Source organism: Canis lupus, chromosome X (assembly GCF_048164855.1).
Source record: "Canis lupus baileyi chromosome X, mCanLup2.hap1, whole genome shotgun sequence".
In the NCBI taxonomy this organism is placed as follows: domain Eukaryota; kingdom Metazoa; phylum Chordata; class Mammalia; order Carnivora; family Canidae; genus Canis; species Canis lupus.
Genome location: NC_132876.1, coordinates 110,031,418 through 110,057,702, shown reverse-complemented (window position 1 = coordinate 110,057,702; position 26,285 = coordinate 110,031,418). Strand labels below are relative to the sequence as shown.

Genomic DNA, 26,285 nt, shown 5'->3' with positions numbered 1-26,285 from the left:
TGACTAACATTTTATTCATTTTTTTCTGTCTCTCATTATAATACTCCACATCACTCCTCCTGGTCCAAAACAGAGATGTTCCCATAGGCCTTACATTTTCCTGACTATCAGCCTGTTTCTCTTGGGTGCTCTCCTAATTCACTTCCCATTTCTTACAACCAAAGAGGTGGTCGTCATTTCCACTGAGTCATATAGTTGAGCTCCATGCCATTCTTAGGAGACAAAACATTTCCATTGTTACAAGGATTCATAAACAAAGAAAGGAAAAACATTTAAATTTTTCAGATTTTCCTTTGGAAACCTACAAAGAGCACATTTTAAAGCATTATTCATTTATTGAAGTCTCCATTTAAGTCAATAAATAAAATTATTCGGGGTGCCCGGGTGGCTCGAGCATCCAACTCCTGGTTTCACCTCAGGTCATGATCTCAGGGTTGTGGGACTGAGCCCCGAGTCGGGGCTCCATACTCAGTGGGGAGTCTGCTTGAGTTTCTCCCTCCCTCTCCCTTTGCTCCTCCCCACCCTGCTCCCTCTTCTTTTTCTCTCTCTAAAATAAATAAATCTTTTAAAAAATTAATACATAAATAAAATTCTTATGGTCTGTCTATAAAATTTACCCAGTTATGACTCTAGTGATTTTTTTAAAACAAAGTCCATATATTCCAATTATGATGAGCAGGAGTTTGGCATGCATATGCTTAGAATGAAAGCCAAAGACAGCAACTGGAAACTCAAGACACCAGCCTCTCAACAGAGTCTCTTCTCCTCCGTCACCTTCCTGGCACTTTCTTTCAGCTATTGTCACCACCTCCTCAACTCCAATCCCATGCGGCTAAGTGTGGTCTAAGCACTGCCATGTGAACGCCTTGCTGTGTTTGCCTCTCCAATTCCATATATCCCAGAACTCCTCGCTCACCACCTCTCCTCATTTCCATACCTGCTGACTTCTCGAATTTGATAGTGTTGCTGATAACATCAGCCAAATAATTTAAGGTGGAAATCTCAGTATATTAGCTCCCTGCTGCTGCTATAACATATTACCTCCACTGAACTTAGCAGTTTAAGACAAGACGAATGTATGATGCTAGAGTTCTAGGTCAGGAGTCCAATACTGGTCTCACCAGATTAAAATCAGGGTGTCAACAGGCTACATTCTTTTCTGGAAGCTCTAGGGGAGAATCTGTGTCCTGCTTATCTGGGTTACTACAGGATTCAGTTCCTTGCAGTTGTAGGACCAACATACTCATTTGCTTCCTGGCTATAAATTAAGAGCCATTCCCAGTCTAGAAGCTACTCACATTTCTCCGTTCATGCCTCATTCCTCCATCTTCAAAGACAGCAGCAGTGGGATGGAATGGGAGGGGGACTCCTTCACCTGGGGCATCCTTCTCACTCACTCTTCTGCCTTCCTCTTCCACTTTTAAGAACTCCCACGATTAGACTGGGCCCACCCAGGTAATCCGTGATAATCTCCCCATCTCAACAGTCCTTAACTTCAATCACACTTGCAAAGTCCCTTTTTTTTTTATTTATTTATGATAGTCACAGAGAGAGAGAGAGAGAGAGAGAGAGAGAGGCAGAGACACAGGCAGAGGGAGAAGCAGGCTCCATGCACCGGGAGCCTGATGTGGGATTCGATCCTGGATCTCCAGGATCGCGCCCTGGGCCAAAGGCAGGCGCTAAACCGCTGCGCCACCCAGGGATCCCGTAAAGTCCCTTTTGTTATATAAGGTAACATATTTGCAGATCCCAGGTATTAGGACAGGGACACGTCTTTGAGGAGCCATTATTCTTCCTACCATACTCAGAAATCCAGTTTTTTTAAACTATAGAAAATAGGAGTTGCAAGGAACCACCCTCAATGGAAAAAATAAATCCCACAGGGGTTAAGTAAAGGACGTGGAAACCCAGAGTTTGTTTCAGCAGGAGAGCTGAGTGTACAAACCAAATGTTCACTCTTTGACTGTTACCTCTGACCCCTCCCTTTCCCCCACCCCCTACCTCTATGTCCAGGCATCCTTCCCATGCATTCTTCTCCCCATAACATGGGGCTATTGCAAGGATTAAAGAGAGATGATGTATGTGTGATACATAGAAAACAGTAGTTGATGCTTCCCGTGAGCCAGGCTTAACCCTTATATGCAATATATTATTTAAGCAGCCAACAACTCCATGAGATATGTGAATTCATTAGCATCAATCCATTTTAGTGCTTGAGAAACAGTCCGGGTAAGGTGTACTGGGCCCCACCAGTAATTCACTGTACAGCTGACATTTGAACTCAGGCAGTCCAACTTCAGAGCCTACCCTCTGAGCCTCCATTCTGTCCTGCTTCCAATGACAAACTCTGTAGACCATAAACTAGTATATAAATGTAGGGTATTATTATTAATATTCCCTAATTTCTCCCTCATCTGTCCCTTCTTTCCATGCCCACTGCCAACTTCCAAGCCCAGGTTTTGATCACCTCATATGTGACTGAAATATTAGATCCCCAGAATCTTCTCATTGGAAAGGATCTTAATGTTCTTTACATTTTGACTTCTTGCCCATTGCACAAAGCCCTTCAACAAAAGCATACCATTAGCTCTCAATCCCAATTCGGCTCCCAGGCAAGTTCAATCTTGCCCACATAGTGAGAATCACACCGGAAGTTTTTGAAAGTTTGAATAACTAACCAACATTTAGAAATCAGGTGATTTCAAATGGAATTCCATATTTTCACCCTTTCAAAATTGGGAGTTTTAGAAGATGACCTGTTTGGGTCAGCTCTCTGACCCTCTAAAGCATGCTCTGGCTACAAAAGCCAGTGGAGGTGGCTTTGTCCTCTCTTTATCCTAAAGTTTATTCCTTGACTACACCATCCACTTGCTGTTTGTGGGACATACACTACTGGGCACTTTACTTAACTTTTCTACTGTAGGTCTCAAGTTCTTCCCAACTAGATGTGAAGCTGCTCGATGCTTTATTATTCTCTGGGAATCCAATGCAGTGCCCTGCATCTGGTAGATGTTCAGAAATATTTGGGGACTGACTGATGACATCACTAAGGAGTCTCCATCAGTCAAGGATGAGTCTGGAACCCAGGAATGGTAGTTGAAGAGCAGGAACTTAACACAAATAGTGCAAGGAGGCAGGACCCTAGGATACAAGGCACAGAAGGGGAAAGATAGGGAATGGAGCGGAGAGTAGTGAGACAGAGCCTATGAAGGAAAGACTTCAGAGTATTTCTTGGATAGTTATTATCCAGAATCTGAAGTTTGTCGTAACTGCCAAACACAGCAGACAGATTGCTTAGCAGACCGTACAAATGTGTGCTAAAACGGCCCTTCAAATACGTGTCACGAACAACATAAAAAAATGCAATGATGCTGAGCCTTCACTGCCTACAGCAGTGACCTCAGTAACAGATCCTTTATTGGCTTTTTCATTTTTCCTAATGCTCTCTTCCTGTTCCCTCACTCCTGATTCCTGAAATCCCCTCCCCAACAAACTACCTGCATGCAAGTCAGGAGAGGTCACGGCTGACCGTTTCTGACATTTTCATTTTGCTGCCCATTCTCTGATGCCAGGGGGGTTGATGCTTATTATATCTCAAACCCGTGACTGTTAGAGCACGAATGAGGATTTCCTTCCAACACACGTGCCCCAAGTTGAATGGGAAAGTTAAAGGCTTAATCTTTGAGGAGTGGATCTAAATAAAACATACGACTAGCCCCCCCTTGCATAAATATTTTAGACGCAGCTGAAACTTGTAATCTGGTGGCCGTCCTCCTCTGGATTGAATTACTATTCCATAGAGAGATGATTCAAAACTAGGCGCCACGCCTAGGCACTCATATATGGGAACCCCAAACAAAACAATATTGTTTTGTTATTACATTGGCTCTTCAGGGCCCGGAACAACAGATATTATTCCAAAAAAACGTATTTTCAGATTTTACTACATAACCAACCAAATGAATGAAAACAATTCTCCTTGGCACAGCCAAAGAAAAGTGTTTACTTGAGCTGTGACCATTTCACGTCACACTGCTCAGTAAGTACTCTGACATAACATTTTTATTAAATGATTAATAATGACATCATTAGAGAAAACTTCAGCTGTGAGCTAATGGAACTTCCCAAACAATCGGCAATTCTAGGTGGGCCTTGGTCTTTATTGAACACTTCAGTGAACACTGGCTTTTATTGAACACTTACTAGACTGCCTTACTTCTACATGGAAACACCCCACATACTCATGACACAGAGGACGTTCTAGCCAGACCTCTTCTCCTACTCTCCCCTCACTCAGCCATACAGGTCTCCCTGCTAGTCTTCCAACACAAGGGCCATATTCACCCTTTGCACTTGCTGTTCCCTCTGCCTGGAACACTGTTCCTCCCAAGAGCCCCTTGGTTTATGCCCTGGGCACCTCTTTGAAATTTTGCTCAAATGTCACCTTTGCTGAGAAGCTAATCCAGACCACTCTATTTAAAATCGAACATTTGCCCTCTTTGCCTGACCCTTTCCATCCCTTTATCTCCTTCCATCGAATGCATATGTACATATTTATGCAAGTGTATAATTTTGTAGGTGTGCACACTCATATGCGGTGCTAAGAGTGGGCATCTCCTAACACTTTGTGCCCTAGACCCTTCACTTGCTTCATCTTAGTCCCAGCCCTGTATAATTGGTAAGACTTTTTTTGCCTCCAAAAGCCAATGTTCGCTCCTGTGGGGGCAATATTTCTCCTGGAGAGAATGCATGCTCTAGGTTTATCTCTACTTATTTTCAGAAGAGATGTGGCTTAAGAAAAGCAACTTTTGCTTGGCCGCCCCTCTCCTCCCCAATTCCCACTCCTGTCTAGGATAATTCTGCTGTGAGTTAGGTGACATAGTCTTCCATGCCAAAGCACCTGTAATTTATGGGGTAGCCAGAGTTTCTTCTGGTAGTTTTAAGTGCAGAAGCACCTGGAAACATAGAGGTGGGGGCTCTAGAAGTTAGGGTACAGAGAGTTTTCTAGTCTCTTTCAGTTCTTACCACTCTTTGCCATCTCATAGTCGAGCAGCGACCCCCTTGGCATCTTAGTTTAGGTTGTCTGGGGGTGCAGAGCCCAAGATAATGACTTGGATGCAAAATAGTCTCCCCACTCTCCCCAGCCCCAGCACAGAACAGTATGTATTGTTTTATATAGCTCCAAAATACATGAGGCAGCCAGAGAGGAGGCTGCTGCAGTAGACTGGCCAAGACACGCTGAGAACTTGAATCTGTGCTTGGGAAACTGCCATGAAAAGAGGTTCAACAGACACTCTAAGGTAAGATGAGAGGATGGGGGGATCCCCTGGGAAGTTGGGGTGTGGAGGAAACAGGCATCAGCCTCAACAGTCCATGTGACGTTGCCCTGAATCCCTCAAGCGGTAAACAGGTCAAGAAGCTAGTCTATGAAGCCCAGATAGCCTAGGTCCAAATCCAAGACTTATTAATTCTGGACAACTTCTGTAATCTGCCACTAGGTAACTGGACAACTTCCTTACACCACCTGCACTGCAGTTTCCCATCCAGAAAACAGGGATGAAGATAATCACAGTAGGACAAACTTCATAGGTACCATTAGAGCACCAAGGAGCACACACAGGAAACCCTGCTCCCATCCATAATGAACACAATCATGCCCTCTGTTCCTCGTCTTCCACGACCTTCCTAAAACTGAGTTCTCCCTTCTATTGAACAAACCCTCCACTTCACTTTCTTTCCATTTCCTTTTAGTTGCTTCTGTTTTTCAAACACCCTCGGGATCACTTTGGAAATATGAGTAGGAAGTCAAAGAAAGGGTTTCAGGAGATCTGGTGACTCTAATTTCTGTTTCTCAAGCTCTTGCACAAAGTCAAGACCCAGCAAAGTTTCAGAGCAAAAGTGAAAGGCGCAGCCAATCGTGATGTTATTAGGGTGCCCTCTAGTGGGGTGCACAGTCTCCCCAGGGGTCACTGGCTAGCTTCTAAAAATTAACGCTAGTTTCTTTTCTAATTCTAATAATGTGCGTGTATGTAGTGAAAATTCGAAACCACAGAAAAGTAGAAAGAAAAACTTTCAAAAACTACTCATAATCCTTCTGCTCAAAGATAATGTTGGCTGGCTGCAAGGATCTTCAGAACATCTTCGGGCCAGCTGCAGAACAGAAACAATTAAGTAGAGCCTTGGGAGATGTTAGCATCATGTTTTATTTAGAAATATTAACAGATACAAAATTGAGCTCGTTAGCATTCCAGGATGTGTGGTGTCTTGGTGATGTAGTATCACGGTGAGCCAAAGCTGGATTTCCCAAAAAAAAAAAAGAAAAAAAAAAAAAAAAAAAAAGCTGGATTTCCCAGAATTCCCTTTTCTGTATGTTTCTGGATTGTGTGGGACACGAGAGCTTCGTGTGGGAGATGTGGACAGAAGCAGAGCAGTAGCTGCCTCCCCTCGTTAATGTGAGGGGGCTGGGGCCCCTGAGTGGCTCAGTGGTTGAGCCTTCAGCTCAGTATGTGATCCCGGGGTCCTAGGATCGAGTCCCACATCGGGCCCGAGTCCCACATCGGGCTCCCTGCTTCTCCCTCTGCCTGTGTCTCTGCCTCTCTCTCTCTCTCATGAATAAATAAATATATTTAATTAAAAAATAATAAATGAATTCAAGTTAAATAAAACGAAAATCCAGTTCCTCAGTCACGTTTCAAGTGCTCAATAGCCACATGTGCTTGGTGGCTACTGTATAGTGCAGCACAGATACAGAATACTCCCATTATTGAAAAAAAATCTCTCACTGGCTGGTCTCTAGTGATAATAGCCATTTTTAATAGAGTTCTTACAATGTGTCAGATGCCTTACAGGCATCTCTTCATGGGTTAATTCATTTAATCTGCGTGTGGTTCTGTGAGAGATACTGCTACTTTACAGATAAGGAGATTGAACCACAATGACTCAATACCTTGATATAGTCAGAGTTAATAAATGGCAAAGTTAAGATGCCCAGAAAGCCCACAGCCTATAGTCTTCACCGTATGTCAAACTGTGAAGGTCTGAGTGGCCGGGGCTGGCACAGAGGGAACGAATGGCTCTAGTGGGCCTTCTGCACTTGAAGACTCTCTCCTGATCAGATGAGAAGCATCTCAGTACGGACCATAATAGACTCCCCCAGCTTGGACTGTATGAACCTGGGTTCTTATATGATCTCAAGAAGGAAGAGATGCCTACCTCACCCCACCCCCCTTCCAATGGCAGAATGGGAGAGATGTACCAACAACCCTGGTCCAAAGGGTCATAGATGTATTAGTTAACGTAAGACAAATTGCTCACCAATTAAATCCTAAAATTTCAGGAGCTTAAAAAATAGAAGTTTCTTTTCCATACGTAAAGTGCAATCAGTGGTCTAGAGTGGAGAGTAGGGTGGGGCAGAGAGAGGGGCATCTGCTCCATGCAGTCGCTGAGGGGCCCAGGAGGACAGAGGCACTGTCATGTTTAAAACGGAGAGCAACATCCAGCAGGCAAACAGGGAATGAGAGAGAGTGAGGGGAATCAGGCAGGAGATTTGTAATGGCTAAGCCTGGAAGGGGCCAACATTGTTTCTACCCACATCGGTTAGCCAGAACTCAGTCACATAGCCACTCCTAATGGCAAGGAAGACTGGGTAACAGAGTCTAGCTGTATGACAAGGAAGAAAAAAATTAAAGTTTGGTGAGGTGCCAGCCAGTCTCTGCCCCACTGATTTAATTTGAGTGCCATGGAGTAATTAATATCCATTAAACTAATGATGGGGCAAAATTAATGCTAAAATTACTCTGTCCAACCACTACTTTCTCTCTTTTTCTTTGTCATGATATTGACAAGATCAAAAGTCAAGGAATCAATAGGAATTGGAGGTGGAGTCCCTGCCACTTTGAGGCTAAATATATGAATTCCCCTTCTTTGTGACTCCCCTCCCTAGTTTTTTGCTCCCAGCAAACATTCATATTATGATTTTTTCATGACCCTCAAGAGCAGGACTCCCATATGACAAACCACTTCTATAAACAGCTACATACTGGTAAAAGCCACTAACAAAGGCTGAAAGTACGGATATTCCTGTTGTAGCCTACTTAGTTGGAAAAGCTGTATTTTGGGGACGCCAGGGTGGCTTAGTTGGTAGAGCTTATGACATGATCTCCAGATGGTGAGTTCAAGCCTCACATTGGGCAAAGATTACTTAAGGAAATTTTAAAAATTAAAGAAAAAAAAGGAAAAGTTGTATTTTTGAGTTACCTCTATTTTGAGGCCATATCCTTTGCTTAGCTCTTCTGGATAGAAAACCACTAGCAGGGCAGCCCGGGTGGCTCAGGGGTTTAGTGCCGCCTTTGGCCCAGGGTGTGATCCTGGAGACCTGGGATCAAGTCCCACGTCGGGCTCCCTGCATGGAGCCTGCTTCTCCCTCTGCCTCTCTCTCTCTCTCTTTCTCTCTCTCTGTATTCTCATGAATAAATAAAATCTTAAAAAAAAAAAAAGAAAACCACTAGCAGGCCTTTTGGCCTTTGTATATTAGTGGCTCATGTTCTAATGTCTTCACCTTGTATTGTCTTTGGTTTGTCATGAGCATTGAAAGATTGATCTGGAGGTGATCTCCCTATGAATAAAGTACCCAGGTCCATTTATTTCCGATGGATGAATGAGCATGCCTCTTTAACCAAGCTTTAAGTGTGATTAAGAGACTGGGCTCCTGAGGTAGACTTACTTGGGTTCAAATCCTGACTCTGCCTTGAGTAAGTTCCTAACATTTCCCTGCTTATATTTGTGCATCTGTAAAATGTGGGTGATTACTTTGCATAAAATTATATTACATTTATGAAGTATTTTATCACAGTTCCAGCGATAAATTGTAATTGTTATTAATAACAGATTATGATTCTGTGCTTTTGGATAAAGTTCACTTTTAGGTAATAATCTAGTTTTTTTTTTCTTAATGCAAACAACAGATCAGTAACTCATAGAGTGGCATTTAAAAAATCATGAAGCTGGAGCACCAGGGTGGCTCAGTTGGTTGAGTCTCCGACTCTTGATTTCAGCCCAGGTCATGATCTCAGGGTCATGGGATGGAGCCCCGGGTCGGGCTCTGCTCAGCTCAGGGTCTGCTTAACCCTCTCCATCTGTTCCTCCTCCCACTCTCTCCCAATCTCTCTCTCTCAAATAAATAAAATCTAAACAAAAATCATGAAGCTAGTTTCTTTCCAAAATTTGCATGTATATGATTTCCATCTAACCATAAAACATTCTTATCATTCATTAATGATTGATTAGTGGGACTCTCTATTACAACGCTGTTTGTCTAATTCAAATTTCCGTAGCTAGGATGAGAGGAAGGCATCTCCCAGAAAGATCATGGGGTTCCATCTCTGCATTACACGTCATGAAACTGAAGTTCATAGAAATTCATTTCAGAGGTTAAGGAGACTTGAAGATGACCAAGCACAATTTTTTAAATCTAGAAAATTGTTCAAGGTAGTCACTTGGACTAGATATCATTATTTCAAAGTATTTATTTATCCAAATAGGCTGCATGAGAAAATTAGAGTGTGATTTTTTAAAAAAATTATATTTATATTAGTTGTCTATTGCTGATCACAAAAACTGGATACAGTTAAATAGCTCTTTGTTCAACACAAAAATAAGGAAAATTTTTTTCTTAAAAAATTCATTTGAAAGATAGTATCTTTTAGGACTTGGGAGCTCACTGGAAGAAATGAATTACAAAATAGGTCATGGGTAGGGAAAAGACTAGAGGCCAAACTAGTCATCACCCTCAGGCTGTAAGTGAGGAAGCAAACTCAGAACCATGAAGGGATTTGCCCAAAGTTTACTCGTTTCTTACAACTTTTTAAAAAAGATTTGTTTACTGGGCAGCTCAGGTGGCTCAGCGGTTTAGCGCCACCTTCAGCCCAGGGCCTGATCCCAGAGATCCGGGATCGAGTCCCATGTCAGGCTCCCTGCATGGAGCCTGCTTCTCCCTCTGCCTGTGTCTCTGCCTCTCTCTCTCTCTCTCTCTGTACCTCTCATGAATAAATAAATACAATCTTTTAAAAATAAAAATAAAAAATAAAGATTTATTTACTTTATTTGAGAGAAAGAGAGCATCAGTGGGAAGGGCAGAGTCAGTCTTAATAGACTACACGCTGAGGATGGAGCCCAACACGGGGCTTGATCTCAAAATCCTGAGATCATGACCTGAGCTGAAACCCAGAGTCCAATGCCTAACTGTGCCACCCAAGTGCCCCTATTTGTTACAATTTTTTAAGGCCTATTATGTATGCCACAGATTGGAATTATATCCTGGCCTCAAACTCTATGTTTACATTCTAGTGATATTATGCAGGTCACTTGAAAGTTTTAAAATTCTACTTCTAGGGTGCCTGGGTGGCTCAGTCAGTTAAGCATCTGCCTTCAAGTCAAGTTGTGATCCCATGGTCCTAGAACTGAGTCCTGTGACAGGCTCCCCACTCAGTGGGGAGTCTGCTTCTTCCTCTCCTTCTGCCCCTCCTCTTGCTCATGCGTGCTCTCTCTCAAATAAATAAAATCTTTCTAAAAAGGAAAATAAAATTCTACTTCAAAAATATCCCATAACTGAACATTTTTCACTAAGTCAAACCCATCCCTTCCTGCCTGTCCACTAAAACCCAGAATGTTAGACTTTACTGTGGATCTGAATCAGTGTAATAACAAAACATATATCAGGAGCAAGACAAAAAAAGACTATGCAGTTGAAATACAACAGAGTATAAGAATTATGTGTTCAGTTCTTATTCCTCCAATTAATGAGATAATTGTAAGCAATTCTAATTTATTCATCAAAGCAAGACTATAGCCCATTTCATAGTTTTCATTTCTTCTTTAACAAAATTCTATACTATAATGAATACTACAGCAACAAGGAAGTAACTTTTCCTTCAAGTCAGGTGTATTCCTAAAAGAAACTAACACAACTGCCCCAGACATCACTGCAAAAGCATCCTTGACTTATAATGGTGTTTGTTTACAGCACTGTGATCTTATGAACACAAGACTTTTTACCAAGATCAATGTGTTTCTCATTATCTGCTTGAAGTAAGAATACACCTGCATCAAGGTACATTTCAATAGCATGTTCTCTTGGAGTATCAACTTTCTCTCTAATAGATTAGAACAGTGGAACTATTGCTTTTATTCTTTAGATCTCCCTCAATCTTTATCTGGTCCTCTAGGGGTACAAACTCATCTCAGGATGAATGAATATGGCTAAGTTTCAGTCAAAGTCGTATGAAAACCATTTTCAACTGAAAACCATTTTCAACTGCTTTCAACTAAACACTGAAAAAATGGTTAAGGACACAAGTTCTAGAATCCCACTGCCTCCACTTTCTAGCTGTGTGAACTTGGAAGTGACTCAAACTGTCCAAGTCTCAGTTCCCTCATCTAAGAAACAAGGGATTAACATCTGATTGTCACTATTGTCAGGAAACATATGAAGCATTTAAAATGATGTGACATGTAGCATGACCCTTGAACAGCATGGTTTTGAACTGCATGGGTCCACTGACACACAGATTTTTTCAATAAATACAGGCCAGTACTGCAAATGTATTTTCTCTTCCTTATTATTTTTCTTTCTCTTTCTTTCTCTTTCTTTCTTTCTTTTCTTTTCTTTTCTTTTCTTTTCTTTTCTTTTCTTTTCTTTTCTTTTCTTTTCTTAAGATTTTCTTTATTTATTTAAGAGAGAGAAAGCACGAGTGGTAGGGAGGGGCAGAAGGAGAGGGAAAAGCAGGCTCCCTGCTGAGCAGGGAACCTGATGTGGGGCTCAATCCCAGGACCCCGGGATCATGACCTGAGCTGAAGGCAGGTGCTTAACTGACTGAGCCACCCAGGAGCCCCTCCTTATGATTTTCTTAATAACACTTTCCTTTCTCTAGCTTACTTTATCATAAAAATATAATGTATAATGCATATAACATACAAAATATGCATTAATTGACTGTGTATGTTATCAGTAAGGCTTCCAGTCAACAGTAGGCTATTAGTAGTTAAGCTTCTGGGAAGTCAAAGTTATATGCGAATTTTTGGCTGTACAGGGGTCAGGCACCCCTAACCCTCATGTTGTTGTTGTTTTTCAAGAGTTAACTATAAACCTTTGTAAAGTTAACTCTTTTCTTTTTTTTGAAAGAAAAATATTTTTTTATTTTAAGAAAGATAGACTATCTTTTTTTTAAAAAAAATAAATTTATTTTTTATTGGTGTTCAATTTGTCAACATACAGAATAACACCCAGTGCTCATCCTGTCAAGTACACTCATATTCATTAGAATGCTTTCAGGGGCAAGTCACAGAATACCCGATTAAAAGTACCATAAACACTAAGGACATTCAGTGAGCCCACTTAACAAGAAACCCAAAAGCAGACAGTTCCAGGGTTGGTCCTGCAGCTGAGGGAGACCCAGGTCCTTTCCATCCTTCTGTTCTTTCATCCTCAGCATGCTGTTCATTCAGGGACTCAACGTCTTCAAAATCTCAGGTCACCCACATTTTCCACTGGCACTTGCTACCTCCTCTCAATGTTCTGAAGACAGCTACCACTGTTTCAGATATCAAATCCAGACACAAAATTGTCTGGATACAGCACTATCCAGCAGAACTTGATGATGGAAGTATTCTGCACCTGCACTGTCCAGCCCAGCAACCTCTAGCCCCCTGTGACTACGGAGCACTTAAAATGTGGTTAGTGTGACTGAAGAACTGAATTTTTAATTTCATTCAATTTTAATTAATTTATATTTAACAGCCACATGTGCTGCCTACTGGCGATCATATTGGACAGTGTGGGTCATGAGGAAGAACTATTTCTCCTCGAGTCTCAACTGAAGAGTGGGGAAATTTCTCCCAGCAGATTTTTCCCATTTGTCTTATTGGTCAAAAGGGAGTCACATGCCCACTCCTAAATCAAACACTGACAAGGAACAGTATTTCCACAGTTGGCTTAGAACAAATAGGATTTACTCCTGAGTGATGTGGAAAGAGGTGAGTACCCTATGAAGCCAGGGCTCTGCCAACAAGTAAAAAGCAAGGAATGGGGGTGCCTGGGTGGCTCAGTTGAATGGACACCTGCCTTCAACTCAGGTCATGATCCCAGAATCCTGGGACTGAGTCCCAGGTTGGCCTCCCTGCTCAGCAGGGAGCCTACTTCTCCCTCTCTCTGCCTCTGCCTCTTCCCCATGCTAGTGTACTTGTGTTCTTTCTCTCTCTCTCTCTCCCAAATAAATAAATAAACTCTTAAAAAAAAAAAAGCAAGGGATGGTTGTCATATAAATGATGGTATGTACTACACCACTTCTGCTTGTTTTAGAGATCAGGGATGTGTAAACTACAGCCCACGGTCCAAAGCCCGCCCACCAACTGTGTCTGTAATAAAAGTTTTATTGGTGCAAAGCCACGCCTATTTACATATTGCCTATGGCTGCTTTGCCTACATCAACAGAGTTGAGTAGTTGCCACAGAGACTGTGTATGGCCCAATATTCCAAAAATATTATCTGGCTCTTCATAGAAAAGGTCTGCCAATCCCTGGTCTAAAAGGACATTCCTTATGATTAAAATCACCACTGTTAAGGATCTTGGCTACAGCATAGTCATATGGCCAAAAGCAAGCTCTCTGTGCATGCTGGGGTAGAGGACAGAGTTCTGGAGAACTGCTTTCAGAACTTTGATACTATTTCTTGCTGAATAACTTTGAAATTTACCCATTGCTTTAAGCTTCAATCTTCTCATCAGCTGAGGGAGGATAATGCAATGCTCTTGGCCTATGTCATTGGGGACATGGCGAGATGATGTATGCCCAGGTGCTCTGTAAACCATGAAGACTTACACAAATATCCAGTTGGGTTGCAGCTGCTGCTCATATTTTTCATGTTCAGTATTAGGAGCTGTTGCTACTGGATCCTACCATGAGATATTGGGACTTTTCCATGAAGGGCAAGGCAAGGCTAGCACTGGCAACTGGCTGATTTACCAGTCAGGAAAAACCACTTCTGGAGCTTTTATCAATTTAAAAATCAAGAGATACATTGGCTTCATTATAACTTGAAGAGCCTTTGAAACTACTTTATGTAAAAACAATGTGGTTTAAAAAATATTTTTAATTGTTTCCAATTTCACATTAAGATTTTTGAATAGGAGGGGCACCCTGGTGGCTCAGTTGGTTAAGTGTCTGATGATTTCAGCTCAGGCCAGGATCTCAGGGTCCTGGGAGCAAGCCCTGCATCAGGCTCTGCTCTCAGCGAGGAGTCAGTTTGAGGGTCTCTCTCTCCTCTCTCTTCCTCCTCCTCTAAAATAAATAAATATATTTTTAAAGAGTTTTGAATAGAAGAGCAGCCTTAAAATGAGATGGCCAAGGGATGCCTGGGTGGCTCAGCGGTTGAGCATCTGCCTTCAGCTCAGTGCGCGATCCTGGGATCCGGGATCCAGTCCCACATCAGGCCCTTTGCGGGGGGTCTGCTTCCCCCTCTGCCTGTGTCTCTGCCTCTCTCTCTTCTCTCATGAATAGATAAATAAATAAAAATCTTTATTTATTATTATTATTTTTTAAATAAAAATCTTTTTTAAAAAATGAGATAGCCGAGATGAGTGGTTCTCAGTTCGAAGCAGACTCCAAGGATCCATGGTAACCCAGGACAATGTATTAGGAATCTGAAGACCGTCCCTACCGGGTAATTGAACTCACAGAATGTGAAGAGTGTGAAGGAATCCTAACGTGCAATCAGCTGACCCTCTTTATCATATGGAGGAAAGGAAACCATTCTGCAAGGGTAATTCTAGCCAACGGACAGCCACTTCATTGAGGTCTATGCAAAACATTAGAGGAGTAACCTATGTTGTACAGGAACTCATTAGGTTTAGATGAGGGTAATGCTGGTGCTGTAAGTTAAAGGGAGAGGCCCGTGTTTTAGAGTATCTCTAGGCTTTAGACGAGAGTCACAAATCAAAACCAAACAACCAGAAATTATTGAGCACTTACTATGTGCTAGACTATGGAGGATACAGAAAGGAAAAAGTTGCCACCCTTACCCTCAAGGACCTCACTAAATATTTCTTCATACCTGAAAAGATAAAACCAGAAGGAGGAGCAGAATTCAGGATATGATGATCACCTTCAAAATCCATAGCAGAGTATCCTAACACATCTTAAGTGTTTAAAATGTATTCATTTTAGAGTTAGTTTAAAATTCATAAATAGAGTTTAGATGTACAAACAATAGCAACAATAAACAAACACAGACACACAAAAAAATGTTCCTGAGCTTCCTTTAATGTCTAAGATACCTCCATTCCAGAGGTATAAGAAAGGGATCCTTAAACCTGATTATTTAAGGTAGCTTTCTCTCTTTTGCTCTACAATGATCTCCAGTTAAATTAATGTCTTTTAGATAAATGCACAATTTTTGTTTAGCCTCCTCTTCCTTCTGGCAATCAAGATGGCTTCCAGATTGGGAATGGGGTGCTAGTGTCCTTCTGGCAGCAGGGAGAGGGCGCCCAGGTCTGTGAGACCACTCCGTGTTGAGCACTGGATTCTCAATGGCCTCTCCAGAGATCTCCCTCACCCTGTGGGGTCCCTGAGTATCCAGTTGGCATCCACCACTGAAGGCTGTGTCCACTGCACCCATGGTCTATCCTCTCAGTAGCCCACCCTGGCCAGGGGTGGGGGGGCCCTCTCTTGCTGACCCAGGTCCCCTCAGGTCTCACCTCTGAGTGTCTGTCACATTCTTCATCTGGACCCTGGTCTAAATTGTCCACACCATCACTTTCACAGCCCTGTCCCTGCACCTGGTTCACAACACAGCTACCCACAAGGAACATGAGGGCCATTTAGAATCTCTACCCTGCCCACAAGAGACAAGAAAGACTTGAAAGAGACACTGTCTCCAGCCTTCTCTCTACCTAAAGACACTATGTCACCATCTCTCATCTCTACCATGGGCCCCATGTTGATGTACAGGCTGCTATGAGCTCTGACGAGGAGTTCTAAGTGGAGAGTGGGACACAATGGCCTCTACTTTCAGTTTCCCCCTCAACCAATCCAGAGCCTTTACTGTTCCCTGTTACCACTTCTACCTGCCAGGGAAAGAGTCAGGGCCTACCAGAAGTGGCCCAGTGCCCATGTGGGGGTAGTGGGAATGTGGGAGGCTGTAAGGTTGGCTGGACATCAGATCAATGCCATGGTATTTATCATCTCATTTGCACAGAGTTGAGAGAGGAGTACAGCACCCGGTCTGGTACTGGAGGACTAAGCCAAACAAGACAGGTTCCTTGCCTTTTAGGAGCATGATAGTCTACCCTCCCATAGCTTTACCATGTGCTGCCTAAGTTAGAACAAAGACTTGGATGGACAAAACATGAGAAGGTAAGAGGAAACAAGATAGTGAGGTTTTAGAAGAGGGGAATTATAAAGGAACCTATCACTGGAAATGCCTGCAGCATAGAAAGATCTAGGCCCAGACCAGAGAGAGAAAGTTGGGGATTATAGCTCATGAGCTCACCAAACTGGCTCAAATGTGTAATTGTTTCCAAATGGGGAAGACAATTCTGCAAGGATGAAATTATAACCATCTTCCACTATTATGTCATCTCATCCTCTGGAAAATAGTTGTACCTAAAAGAAGACCTCCTTCAAAGACAAAAAAAGAAAAAAGAAAAAAAGGCACTGGCACAGCCCAGGAGAACTGGAGGCTAGAGAAGTATAGTTACCTATCAAAGCTCATGTGGGCCTCGGGTAGACCAGGGATGATTCCCTCACACATCACCAAATTACACAACTGAGAGATTAAGGTCTAAGGATTCTCTCTGTTGGCCAGCGGCCTAACAAGAGAGTGTCAGACCTACCTCTTCTTATTGTCAAGATCTACTGAGTCATGTCTCAGGCTTCCAGGGTGAAGCTACTGTGTTTGTAGTCCAGATCCCCCAGAGCCAGGGTAAATGGCTGCTCTCCGGCAGCTTACCCCGGCTCTCTCTCCATCTTCCCTCCACACCTCAGTGACACGTATATTCAGGCTTCAGACACTTTCAAGGCAGCCTCGTGGAGTATGAACAGTACCAGCTACAGAGTCTAATGGGGAATCCTCTGAGCTAGGAGTCCCTATGCAAATTACTTAATCTCTCTGACACTCAGTTTCTTCATCTGCAAACTGAGACTAAAAGTTATCCATGATGAGTGTTTGTGAGGATTAAATGAGATGATATACATAAAGTATCCACCAGGGCCTGGCCCAGAGCAAGTCCTCCATCCTCATTACATTTCCTCCCATTCATTTCCCACCCGCCCCACCAAAACCTCCTCTTCCTCTCTCACCTGGCACTGACAATGCAAGAAAAGGACTCGTGATGCAAAGGACGTACCTAATGCTGTAATATAAGTGAAAAGTATGAAAAGATATGGCTAAAGAGAAAAAGAAGCACTAGAGAGAGAGATTTAATTCTTCTGAAGAGATCAGGGCAGGTTTTATAGAGGTAGGACACAATCCAACAATCTACTAGGTGTGTAGCACACAGCTCAGCATCATCTCAGCAAGGGACAAGGAAGCTGGCACAGGTCAACACCAACTCTCATCCCTCACTAATTTGGAGGGTTAGCTCCCTGGCACTTCTGGCTTGTTCCACGCACTGTCATATAGGCATAGATCCTTCTTGGTCAGAGAGACATGGGGAGCCCTCGGCATGCATGCACTTTCCTACTCACCTTACCTGCCTCATTTTAATCACTTTTACATACACTTTTTCAAAAAGACTTATTTCTACCAAGCCGCTCTGGTTTTGATGACTGTTTTCCCCTTATGTTTCACTTTCCTTCCTCATCTACCCCTGTGGTGGAAAAACCACTGAAATGTGAGACTGAAGATCTAGTATCTAGTCTGGCTCCACCACTTCTCAACCAATCACATCCCTGGGGACATTTACTCATCAGTAGAGTGGGGACATTGGACTTCTGCTCTGCCAATCCCACAGTGATGTTTTAATGCTCCCAAGAAGATGATGTGCGAGCATAGTTTACATGGACATCACAATACCACAACAGAATTTGCACCCCGTGATATTTATCTGGAGGAGTTTGCTCTGCTTGCTTACGTCTTTGAGGACCACAGGCAGTCTTCCTCAAAGGGTAGTCTCTGAACCAATCACATCAACATCACCTGGGAGCTTGTTAGAAATGTCAATTCTCAGGTCCGGCCCTATACCTACTGAATCAAAGACGCTGGGGGAGGGACCCAGAAATCTATGTTTTAACAAATACTCCAGGGGATTCTGATATTTTAAGAACTGATGTTTTCAGAGTTTGAGAACTCTGGTTTTCTGATTATGAGCACAAAATTCAGAGCTGGCCACAAATCTCAGTCAGCCACTTCCTCGAACAACTTACTATCTCTCTGAGACTCAGTTTCTTGATTTGGGAAATGGGGCTAACACTAGGATCTCTCCTTCATAGATGTGGTTGAGAAGCTAAAGAGAGTGAGTAGGTATAAAGCACGGCGGGGGGCGGGGGGCGGGGGAGACACAGGATCCAGAACATTGTAAGCAGTCAGTATACGTTTAGCTCTTACTGTTTCTTTTTGTAAAGTATTGTGGCTTTTTGACATGTCCCAGGGCCTGCTTTTTGAAGTATTGTCAATTGTGTTTTAGCCTGTTGGGAGGTTTACCATTTAGTTTGCGTGTGTGTATGCTGTGTAGGTGTTTTGTTTACATGTCAGTGTTTGCTGCTCGTAGATACTTGCTTTCTCCAATGAAGATTCCTTGATCCTGCCCCTCTCCTCTGAGTAAGAAAGGTATTTCTCTGTGTGCCCTTAATAATTCTTTTTAATAACATTCCTGGGGCACCTGGGTGGCTCAGTCAGTTAAACATCTGTATTCAGCTCAGATCATGATCCCAGAGTCCTGGGATGGAGCCCCAAGTCAGGCTCCCTGCTCAGCAGGGAGTCTGATTTTCCCTCTGCTCCTCCCCCTGCTTCTGCTTGTGCGCTCTCTCTCTCTCAAATAAATAAATAAAATCTTTATAAAAAATTGCTGGCAAGAATTCTATTTACATAGCATTGTATTTTCTGGGCTGTGGTACCTACAGATGCTGCATCCAGGATTTCTGACCTTTTTGCTGCCTTCCTTAGGTAACGTTTCTCCTGGTTTCATTCTAAAGACCCTCTCTTCTGAAAACCATGATGCTTCATTTGGCTGATTCTCTACCTCCTTTAACATTTCCATGCAGAAGTGCCTTCAAGTATATACTTCTAAAAACGAACACCAAAAAATAGACCCTCACATATGTGGTCAATTGATTTCTGACAAAGGTGCCAAGACCATCCATCCAAAGGGGAAAGACAGTCCTTTCAACAAATAACACTGTGAAAAGCAGATGTCAACACACAAAAGAATGATGCTGGGTCCTTGCCTCACACATATACAAAAATGAACTAAAAACAGATCAAAGCACCTAAACACAAGAGCTAAAAGTCTAGAATTCTGAAGAAAATGTAGGAGAAATCTTCATGACATCAGATTTGGCAGTGATTTCTTGGATAAGACAGCAAAAGCACAGGCAAAAAAGTAAAAACAGATAAATTGGATTTCATCAAAAATAAAAACTTTGGTGCATCAAAGCACACTATTAAGAGAATGAAAAGACAATACAGAATTGGAGACAATATTTGCAAATCATATTATCTGGTAAAGAATTTAATATCCAGAATATATAAAGAACTCTTAAACTCAACAACAACAAAAACACCCAAACAACCCAATTCAAAAATGGGCCAAAGGTTTGAATAAACATTTCTCTAAAAAACAGACATTGTGTCCAATAAGCCCATGAAAAATGTTCCACATCACTAATAATTAAAGAAATGCAAATCGAAACCACAATGAGGTACCCTTTCATGCCCATTATCAAAATAACAGAAAATCATAGTGCTGGGGAGGAGAGAGAAACTGGAATCCTTTTTTTTTAATTTTTATTTATTTATGATAGTCACAGAGAGAGAGAGAGGCAGAGACACAGGCAGAGGGAGAAGCAGGCTCCATGCACCAGGAGCCCGATGTGGGATTCGATCCCGGGTCTCCAGGATCGCGCCCTGGGCCAAAGGCAGGCGCCAAACCACTGCACCACCCAGGGATCCCAGAAACTGGAATCCTTGTGCTCTGCTGGTAGGATGTAAAATGGTGCTGCCACTGTGGGAAACAGTGTGGCAGATCCTCAAGAAGTTATCATCTAGCAATTCCACTCCCAGGTATATGTACCCAAAAGAACTGAAAGCATGAACTCAAACTTGTACACCAATATCCATAGCAGCATTATTTACAATAGCTGAAAGGTGGAGATACCCCAAATGTCTATCAACACTGAATAGATAAACAAAATGTGGTATATATACACAATGGATTATTATTAAGCCTTAAAAGGAGTGGAATGCTAATACATACTATATACCATGGATGAACCTTGAAAGCAATCTAAGTGAAAGAAGCCAGGCACAAAATGACAAATACTTTATGATTCTACTTATCTGAGGTACCTGGAAGGGCAAATTTATAGAACTAGAAAGAATGGAGAGTACCAGGGACTGGGAAGGGGCAGGAATGGGGAGCTACTGTTTAAGATGTATAGAGTTTCTATTTGAGATGATGCAAAAGTTCTAAACATGGATAGTGGTGATGGGTGCACAAAATTGGGAATATATTTAATGCCAGGGGTTCAATGGTTAAAATGGTAAACTTTATGTTATGTTTATTTTATCGTAAAAAAAATCGTAAATGAATACACATACACAGAGATAAAATAGGGAAAAAAATGAAAAAAAAAAAAACAAAAACCCAGGCACCTTACCTTCCAAGGATGCAACCAGAACAACATGAAGACAAATGATAATTAGAAATATCTTGAACATCAGTAAAATTTCTTCAAGTCTGCCAACATGGCCCCACTGCCTGCCAGAGAAAAACATCCTGGAATAAAGTAAGGGGAAAACATATCATCAGAGCATGCCATAATCACAACACAGCAATGCCCAAGAGATCAGTTACTTAACCAAGGCAACCTGCAATCCTGCTTCCTTTAAATTACTCTGGTTCCAGAGAACTGGCAATCCCAGATGGGGCACTGGCTACTAAAAGCAAAACCTATGTTTATTATGGAAGGACCACCCAGTGGGATATCATATTACATTAAAAGCTATTTTTAAAAAACAACAACCAGAAACAGACTCATAAATACAAACAACAAACTAGTGGTTGCCAGAGGGGACAGGCAAAATAGGTGAAGAGGATTAAGAAGGACAAACTTCCAATTATAAAATAAACAAGTCACGGGGATGAGAAGTGCAGTATAAAAAATACAGTCAGTAAAGGACAAACATTATATGGTCTCATTCATTTGGGGAATATAAAAATTAGTGAAAGGGAATAAAGGGAAGGAGAGAAAATGAGTGAAAATTTCAGTGAGGGTGACAAAACATGAGACTCCTAACTCTGGGAAACAAACAAGGGGTAGTGGAAGGGGAAGTGGGCGGGGGGTTGTGGTGACTGGGTGACGGACACTGAGGGGGGCACTTGGCGGGATGAGCACTGGGTGTTATGCTATATGTTGGCAAATTGAACTCCAATAAAAAAATTTAAAAAAATACAGTAATATTGTAATAAACTTGTATGATGTCAAATGGTAACTACACTTAGTGTGGTGAGCATTTGGTAATGTACAGAATGGTCAAATTACTTTGTTGTACACCTGAAACTAATATAATATTGTATGTCAACTATACTTCACTTAAAATTTTTTAAAAAGATAAGCAAGGTGGTCCCTTGGTTATTGAAAACATCAATACATGCAAACTATCAAGAGAAGAAATTTAAAACGCAAATCGCCGCATATATAATTATCACCACTATATAAAGCCTGGTTGAAAACTATGCTAAGAATCAGAAGGGATGGGACGCCTGGGTGGCTCAGCGGTTTGACTCAGGGCGTGATCCCGGGGTCCCAGGATCAAGTCCCACGTCAGGCTCCCTGCATGGAGCCTGCTTCTCCCTCTGCCTGTGTCTCTGCCTCTCTCTCTCTCTCTGTGTGTCTCTCATGAATAGATAAATAAAATCTTTTAAAAAAATTCAGAAGGGGTCAGAGAATCCTGTTTTCTTCTATTTATGTCTTATACTGTAAAAGGATTTCCTCTTTATTACATACAAGTTCATCATCATTGCTTGCATCTTTAGTAATCAGGACAGAGTTAACATTTTTTAAAAAGCAAAGTTCGTATCAAAACTGAATTTAAGGGCAGCCCGGGTGGCTCAGCAGTTTAGCACCGCCTTCAGCCCAGGGCGTGATCCTGGAGTCCCAGGATCGAGTCCCGCGTCGGGCTCCCTGCCTGGAGCCTGCTTCTCTCTCTGCCTGTGTCTCTCACGAATTAATAATAATAAAAAAAATCTTTAAAAACAAAAGACAAACTGAATCTCTAAGAGCCTCATTTACCATTCGCGGATTCATTCACTCAGCAAATATTTACTGAGGGGCAATTAAGGAAATTTCTGGAGGGGGCCTGGCACGCAGCAAGACTCGCAAATCCTGTGCTGGGCTGCGTCTCGCACGATGAGGGGCTGACGGGGAAGCCGGGCAGGCAGCGGGCGGCGGGCGGCGGGCGGCGGGCGGCGGGCGGGCAGCACCAGCAGCCGAGGCGAGGCGGGCGCGGGGTGCTGAGGCGGAAGAGGCCCGCCGGAAGTCGCAGCCTGCGCGGGCTCGGGCACGGGCTCGGGGAAGTGAGAGCCCCCCGCCAGGCTGCCTGCGCAGGGCGCGGGGCAAGGGCCGGGACCCAGCGGACGGCACTCGCTCCCACAGCGCGCCCGGGAGCCCGGCCGCCACCGCAGCTTCCGGCGGCCTCGGGTCCAGGCGCCCACCGCCGGCGGGGAACGCTAAAGGGCGCGAGATCCAAGGCTGTGGCTCTGGCCTGCGACGTCTGAGGGACTCTGGGCAGGTTACTCTCCGGGGCCAGGCTTCCCCATCTAGCAAACTGCGACCACGGCGCCAGCCCCGCTGTGTCGCTGCGCTAAGGAAGCCCCGTGAGGCCGCTAAGAATGATATTCCTCAGCCATTAGAAACGACGAATGCCCACCATCTGCGTCGACGTGGATGGAACTGGAGGGTATGATGCTGAGTGAAGTAAGTCAGTCGGAGAAGGACAAACATTATATGTTCTCATTCATTTGGGGAATATAAAAAATAGTGAAAGGGAATAAAGGGGAAAAGAGAAAAAAATGAGCAGGAACTATCAGAGAGGGAGACAGAACATGAGAGACTCCTAACTCTGGGAAACGAACTAGGGGTGGGGGAAGGGGAGGAGGGCGGGGGGTGGGGGTGACTGGGTGACGGACACTGAGGGGGGCACTTGGCGGGATGAGCACTGCGTGTTATGCTATATGTTGGCAAATTGAACTCCAATTTTTAAAAAAATGCTAGCGGGCCTCCTCACTCATTCGGCCGGCAGGGGCCTACTTTGCACCTAGCTCGTGCAGGGTAAAACAGGGCAGGGTTACGGAGACGAGGGCATGGAAAGACGGGGGTAAAAAACAATTTCTCAGCCTCAGGGAAAAGCTGGCAACCTTTTTTTTTTCTTTAAGATTTTATTTATTAATTTGACAGGGGAAAAGAGAAAGAGAGAGAGAGAGAGCACGCGCGCATGAGCAGGAAGGGGAAAGGGAGAGGGAGAAGCAGACTCCCCACTGAGCAAAGAGCCCTATGCAGAGCAATGCAATGCAGATGCAGAGCGATGCAGATCTCAATGCAAAACTCAATCTCAGGACCTCAGGACCATGACCTGACCCAAAGGCAGATGCTTGACTGACTGAGCCACCCAGGTACCCAAAGCTGTAATCTTTAAGGATCCTGTAACTTCATAGCCATCACCAGAACCAGGGAGGTAATTCTTTCCTTGGAAATGGCATGATAAGGCCTTAGACAAGAGGCAAGTCCTTCTCCTTTCAAAGAGGACTCACATTTTTTTAAATCAATAAACTATATTATCCATTAATAATACACTGTGTTAATAAGTTGTAAAATGCCTCTGGTTTGACTCTCCACTTCAGCACTTTTATCCTCTGTTCATAATGGCATATTATTGACCCTCCCAAATGAGTCACTCAAACCAGAATGCAAAGATGTAGCAATGTCTCTCTAGAGGAAAATGTAAGTGTCTGCTACAGCTACACACAATATTGATGAATCTCAGAGATATAAAGTTAGATTAAAAAGCCTGACATGAAAGAATGCATATTGTACAGAATTCCATTCATATGAGATACAAAAGCAGGCAAAACTAATCGATGGAGCAAAGAGCAGGTAGGGTGGTTATCCTTGAAGGGGATGCGGGTAATAATAATTAGAAGTGGGCATGAAGGGGTTTCTGAGGTACAGGTAAATTCTGTGTGCTGATTACATGGGTGTGTTCAGTTCCTGAAACTCATTGACATGTACACTTAAGCGTGTGTCACAAAAAGTTTCATTTAAAAGTTTAAAAATAAAAAATTTATAAAAATAAAATAAAAGTTTAAAAATTAATCTGTTTTTTTATTTCTCAACTCAGTTCCCCCTCCAAAAGCACTGCTATTATTATTTTTTTAATCTATAGTTTGTGAATCAAACCTCTACCAAAAAATTCTCTCCTATACAAATGCCTTGGCTCAATTCTACCTAGAATTTGTAAAACAGACTTAGAAGATATACTATGCAAGTACCTAATTTTCGTTCTGGAAAGAGTATCAGGGCAGTTTTATTTTTGGAAAGGAATTCAGAATTCACCTAGCCTCATACACTTATTCTACATATGAAGGAAGAAGCCCAATATGCTCTGGGAGATGGGTCAAGGCCATGTGGCTATTTGGTGGGACTCCTACTCTTTCTACCAGGCCACAGTACTGGCCTCCTGAGAAGGTATCTCCTTGGAAGTAAACTTCTGAGTCCATCAGGTGAAATGAATCGACAAATTCAAAATTCTGTTATATAATTTCAAAATTTCTGCAAACTCATTCTTGAGCTTTGCCAACTCCTAGGGCAGGACCTCCTAAGTAGTATATAAGATAGGGTCAAAGTTAAATTAGTCATGGTACACAGTGACTGGTTATTATGTGCTGTAACTTGGGCCTCTGATCAAAATAAAGGCGTGAGCCTTTTCACTGAAGAGAGCTTGTACTCAACTCTCAGATGAGAGCAGGAAAGGCCAGAATGAGGGGTGATTCCAGCAACCATCTTGAAAAAAGAGTATGGATCAAGGACTTAATACAGACCAGACACCACTGAAAAAACTGCTTTCAATGGTCAAGCCTGAAATATCTTTCCTCAAGACTGAATATACATTTCCTAATAGAAGTTCTATGGTATTTAAAATAATGCAGCTCCTACTGCCTTCTTATAAGCTAGAGAACACCCTGTTAAGCCATAAAGTCCTAGGATCATTGATCAAAGAGGGAAATCTATGGATTTTGAAAGCCTTATTCATCATATGTGAAAGTCATTTCTATCTTTTTGAGCTAGAACTTTTCTTCAGCTTGTGGTTTAAGTTGGGTTTGCTCGGATCCCTGGGTGGTGCAGCAGTTTAGCGCCTGCCTTTGGCTCAGGGTGCGATCCTGGAGACCCGGGATCGAATCCCACATCGGGCTCCCGGTGCATGGAGCCTGCTTCTCCCTCTGCCTGTGTCTCTGCCTCTCTCTCTCTGTGTGACTATCATAAACTAATTAATTAATTAATTAAAAAAAATTTTAAGTTGGGTTAGCTCAATGCTATCCGGATCACCAAGAAAGATGATTTAAACAGCCACTGATGCTTAGCAAATTTTCATGGTGCTAAAGATGGCTGGTAAGATCACATCAATTGCAAAGAAAACTATCTGCTGGCATTTAAATGGTAAAATCTAGACCTTGCCACTAGACAATCACTCATAAAAGATTATCCAAGCTTCACCTTGGTCCCAGGCCCCCTTTAATGGTTGTGGAAACTGATGTGAATGGCAGCCCCTGGGGTTGTACGGTACACAAGCAACATGACTGGTATACCATGGCCCTGCTTGTAATCCTCCAAGAAATTCTTCTAGATCTCTTCAATTTCTTTAAAAATACTATCACTCATCATATTTTCAAAGACATATTTTAAAGTATGTCATCAGTGTAACCCTGAATGGCAATAAATGATAAATTTATCTATCTAATTGAAGAAGAAGATTTAAAAGTGTGTGTGGGGGGTAATAGCTTGATACCACCTTAGGGTAGGTC

The 26,285-nt window shown here is 42.7% G+C and overlaps 1 protein-coding gene across 4 annotated transcripts in view; it reads right to left on the bottom strand.

The window, feature by feature from the left end:
• Positions 1-26,285, bottom strand: part of ADGRG2 (adhesion G protein-coupled receptor G2) — a 129,923-nt gene that overhangs the window by 48,564 nt on the left and 55,074 nt on the right. For all 4 annotated transcript variants that reach the window (XM_072815423.1, XM_072815424.1, XM_072815425.1 and 1 more), the window contains exon 3: positions 20,866-20,984. In XM_072815423.1, the coding sequence (XP_072671524.1) occupies positions 20,866-20,983 (118 nt within the window). In that variant the 5' untranslated portion in view covers position 20,984. The remainder of the gene's footprint in view (positions 1-20,865; positions 20,985-26,285) is intronic.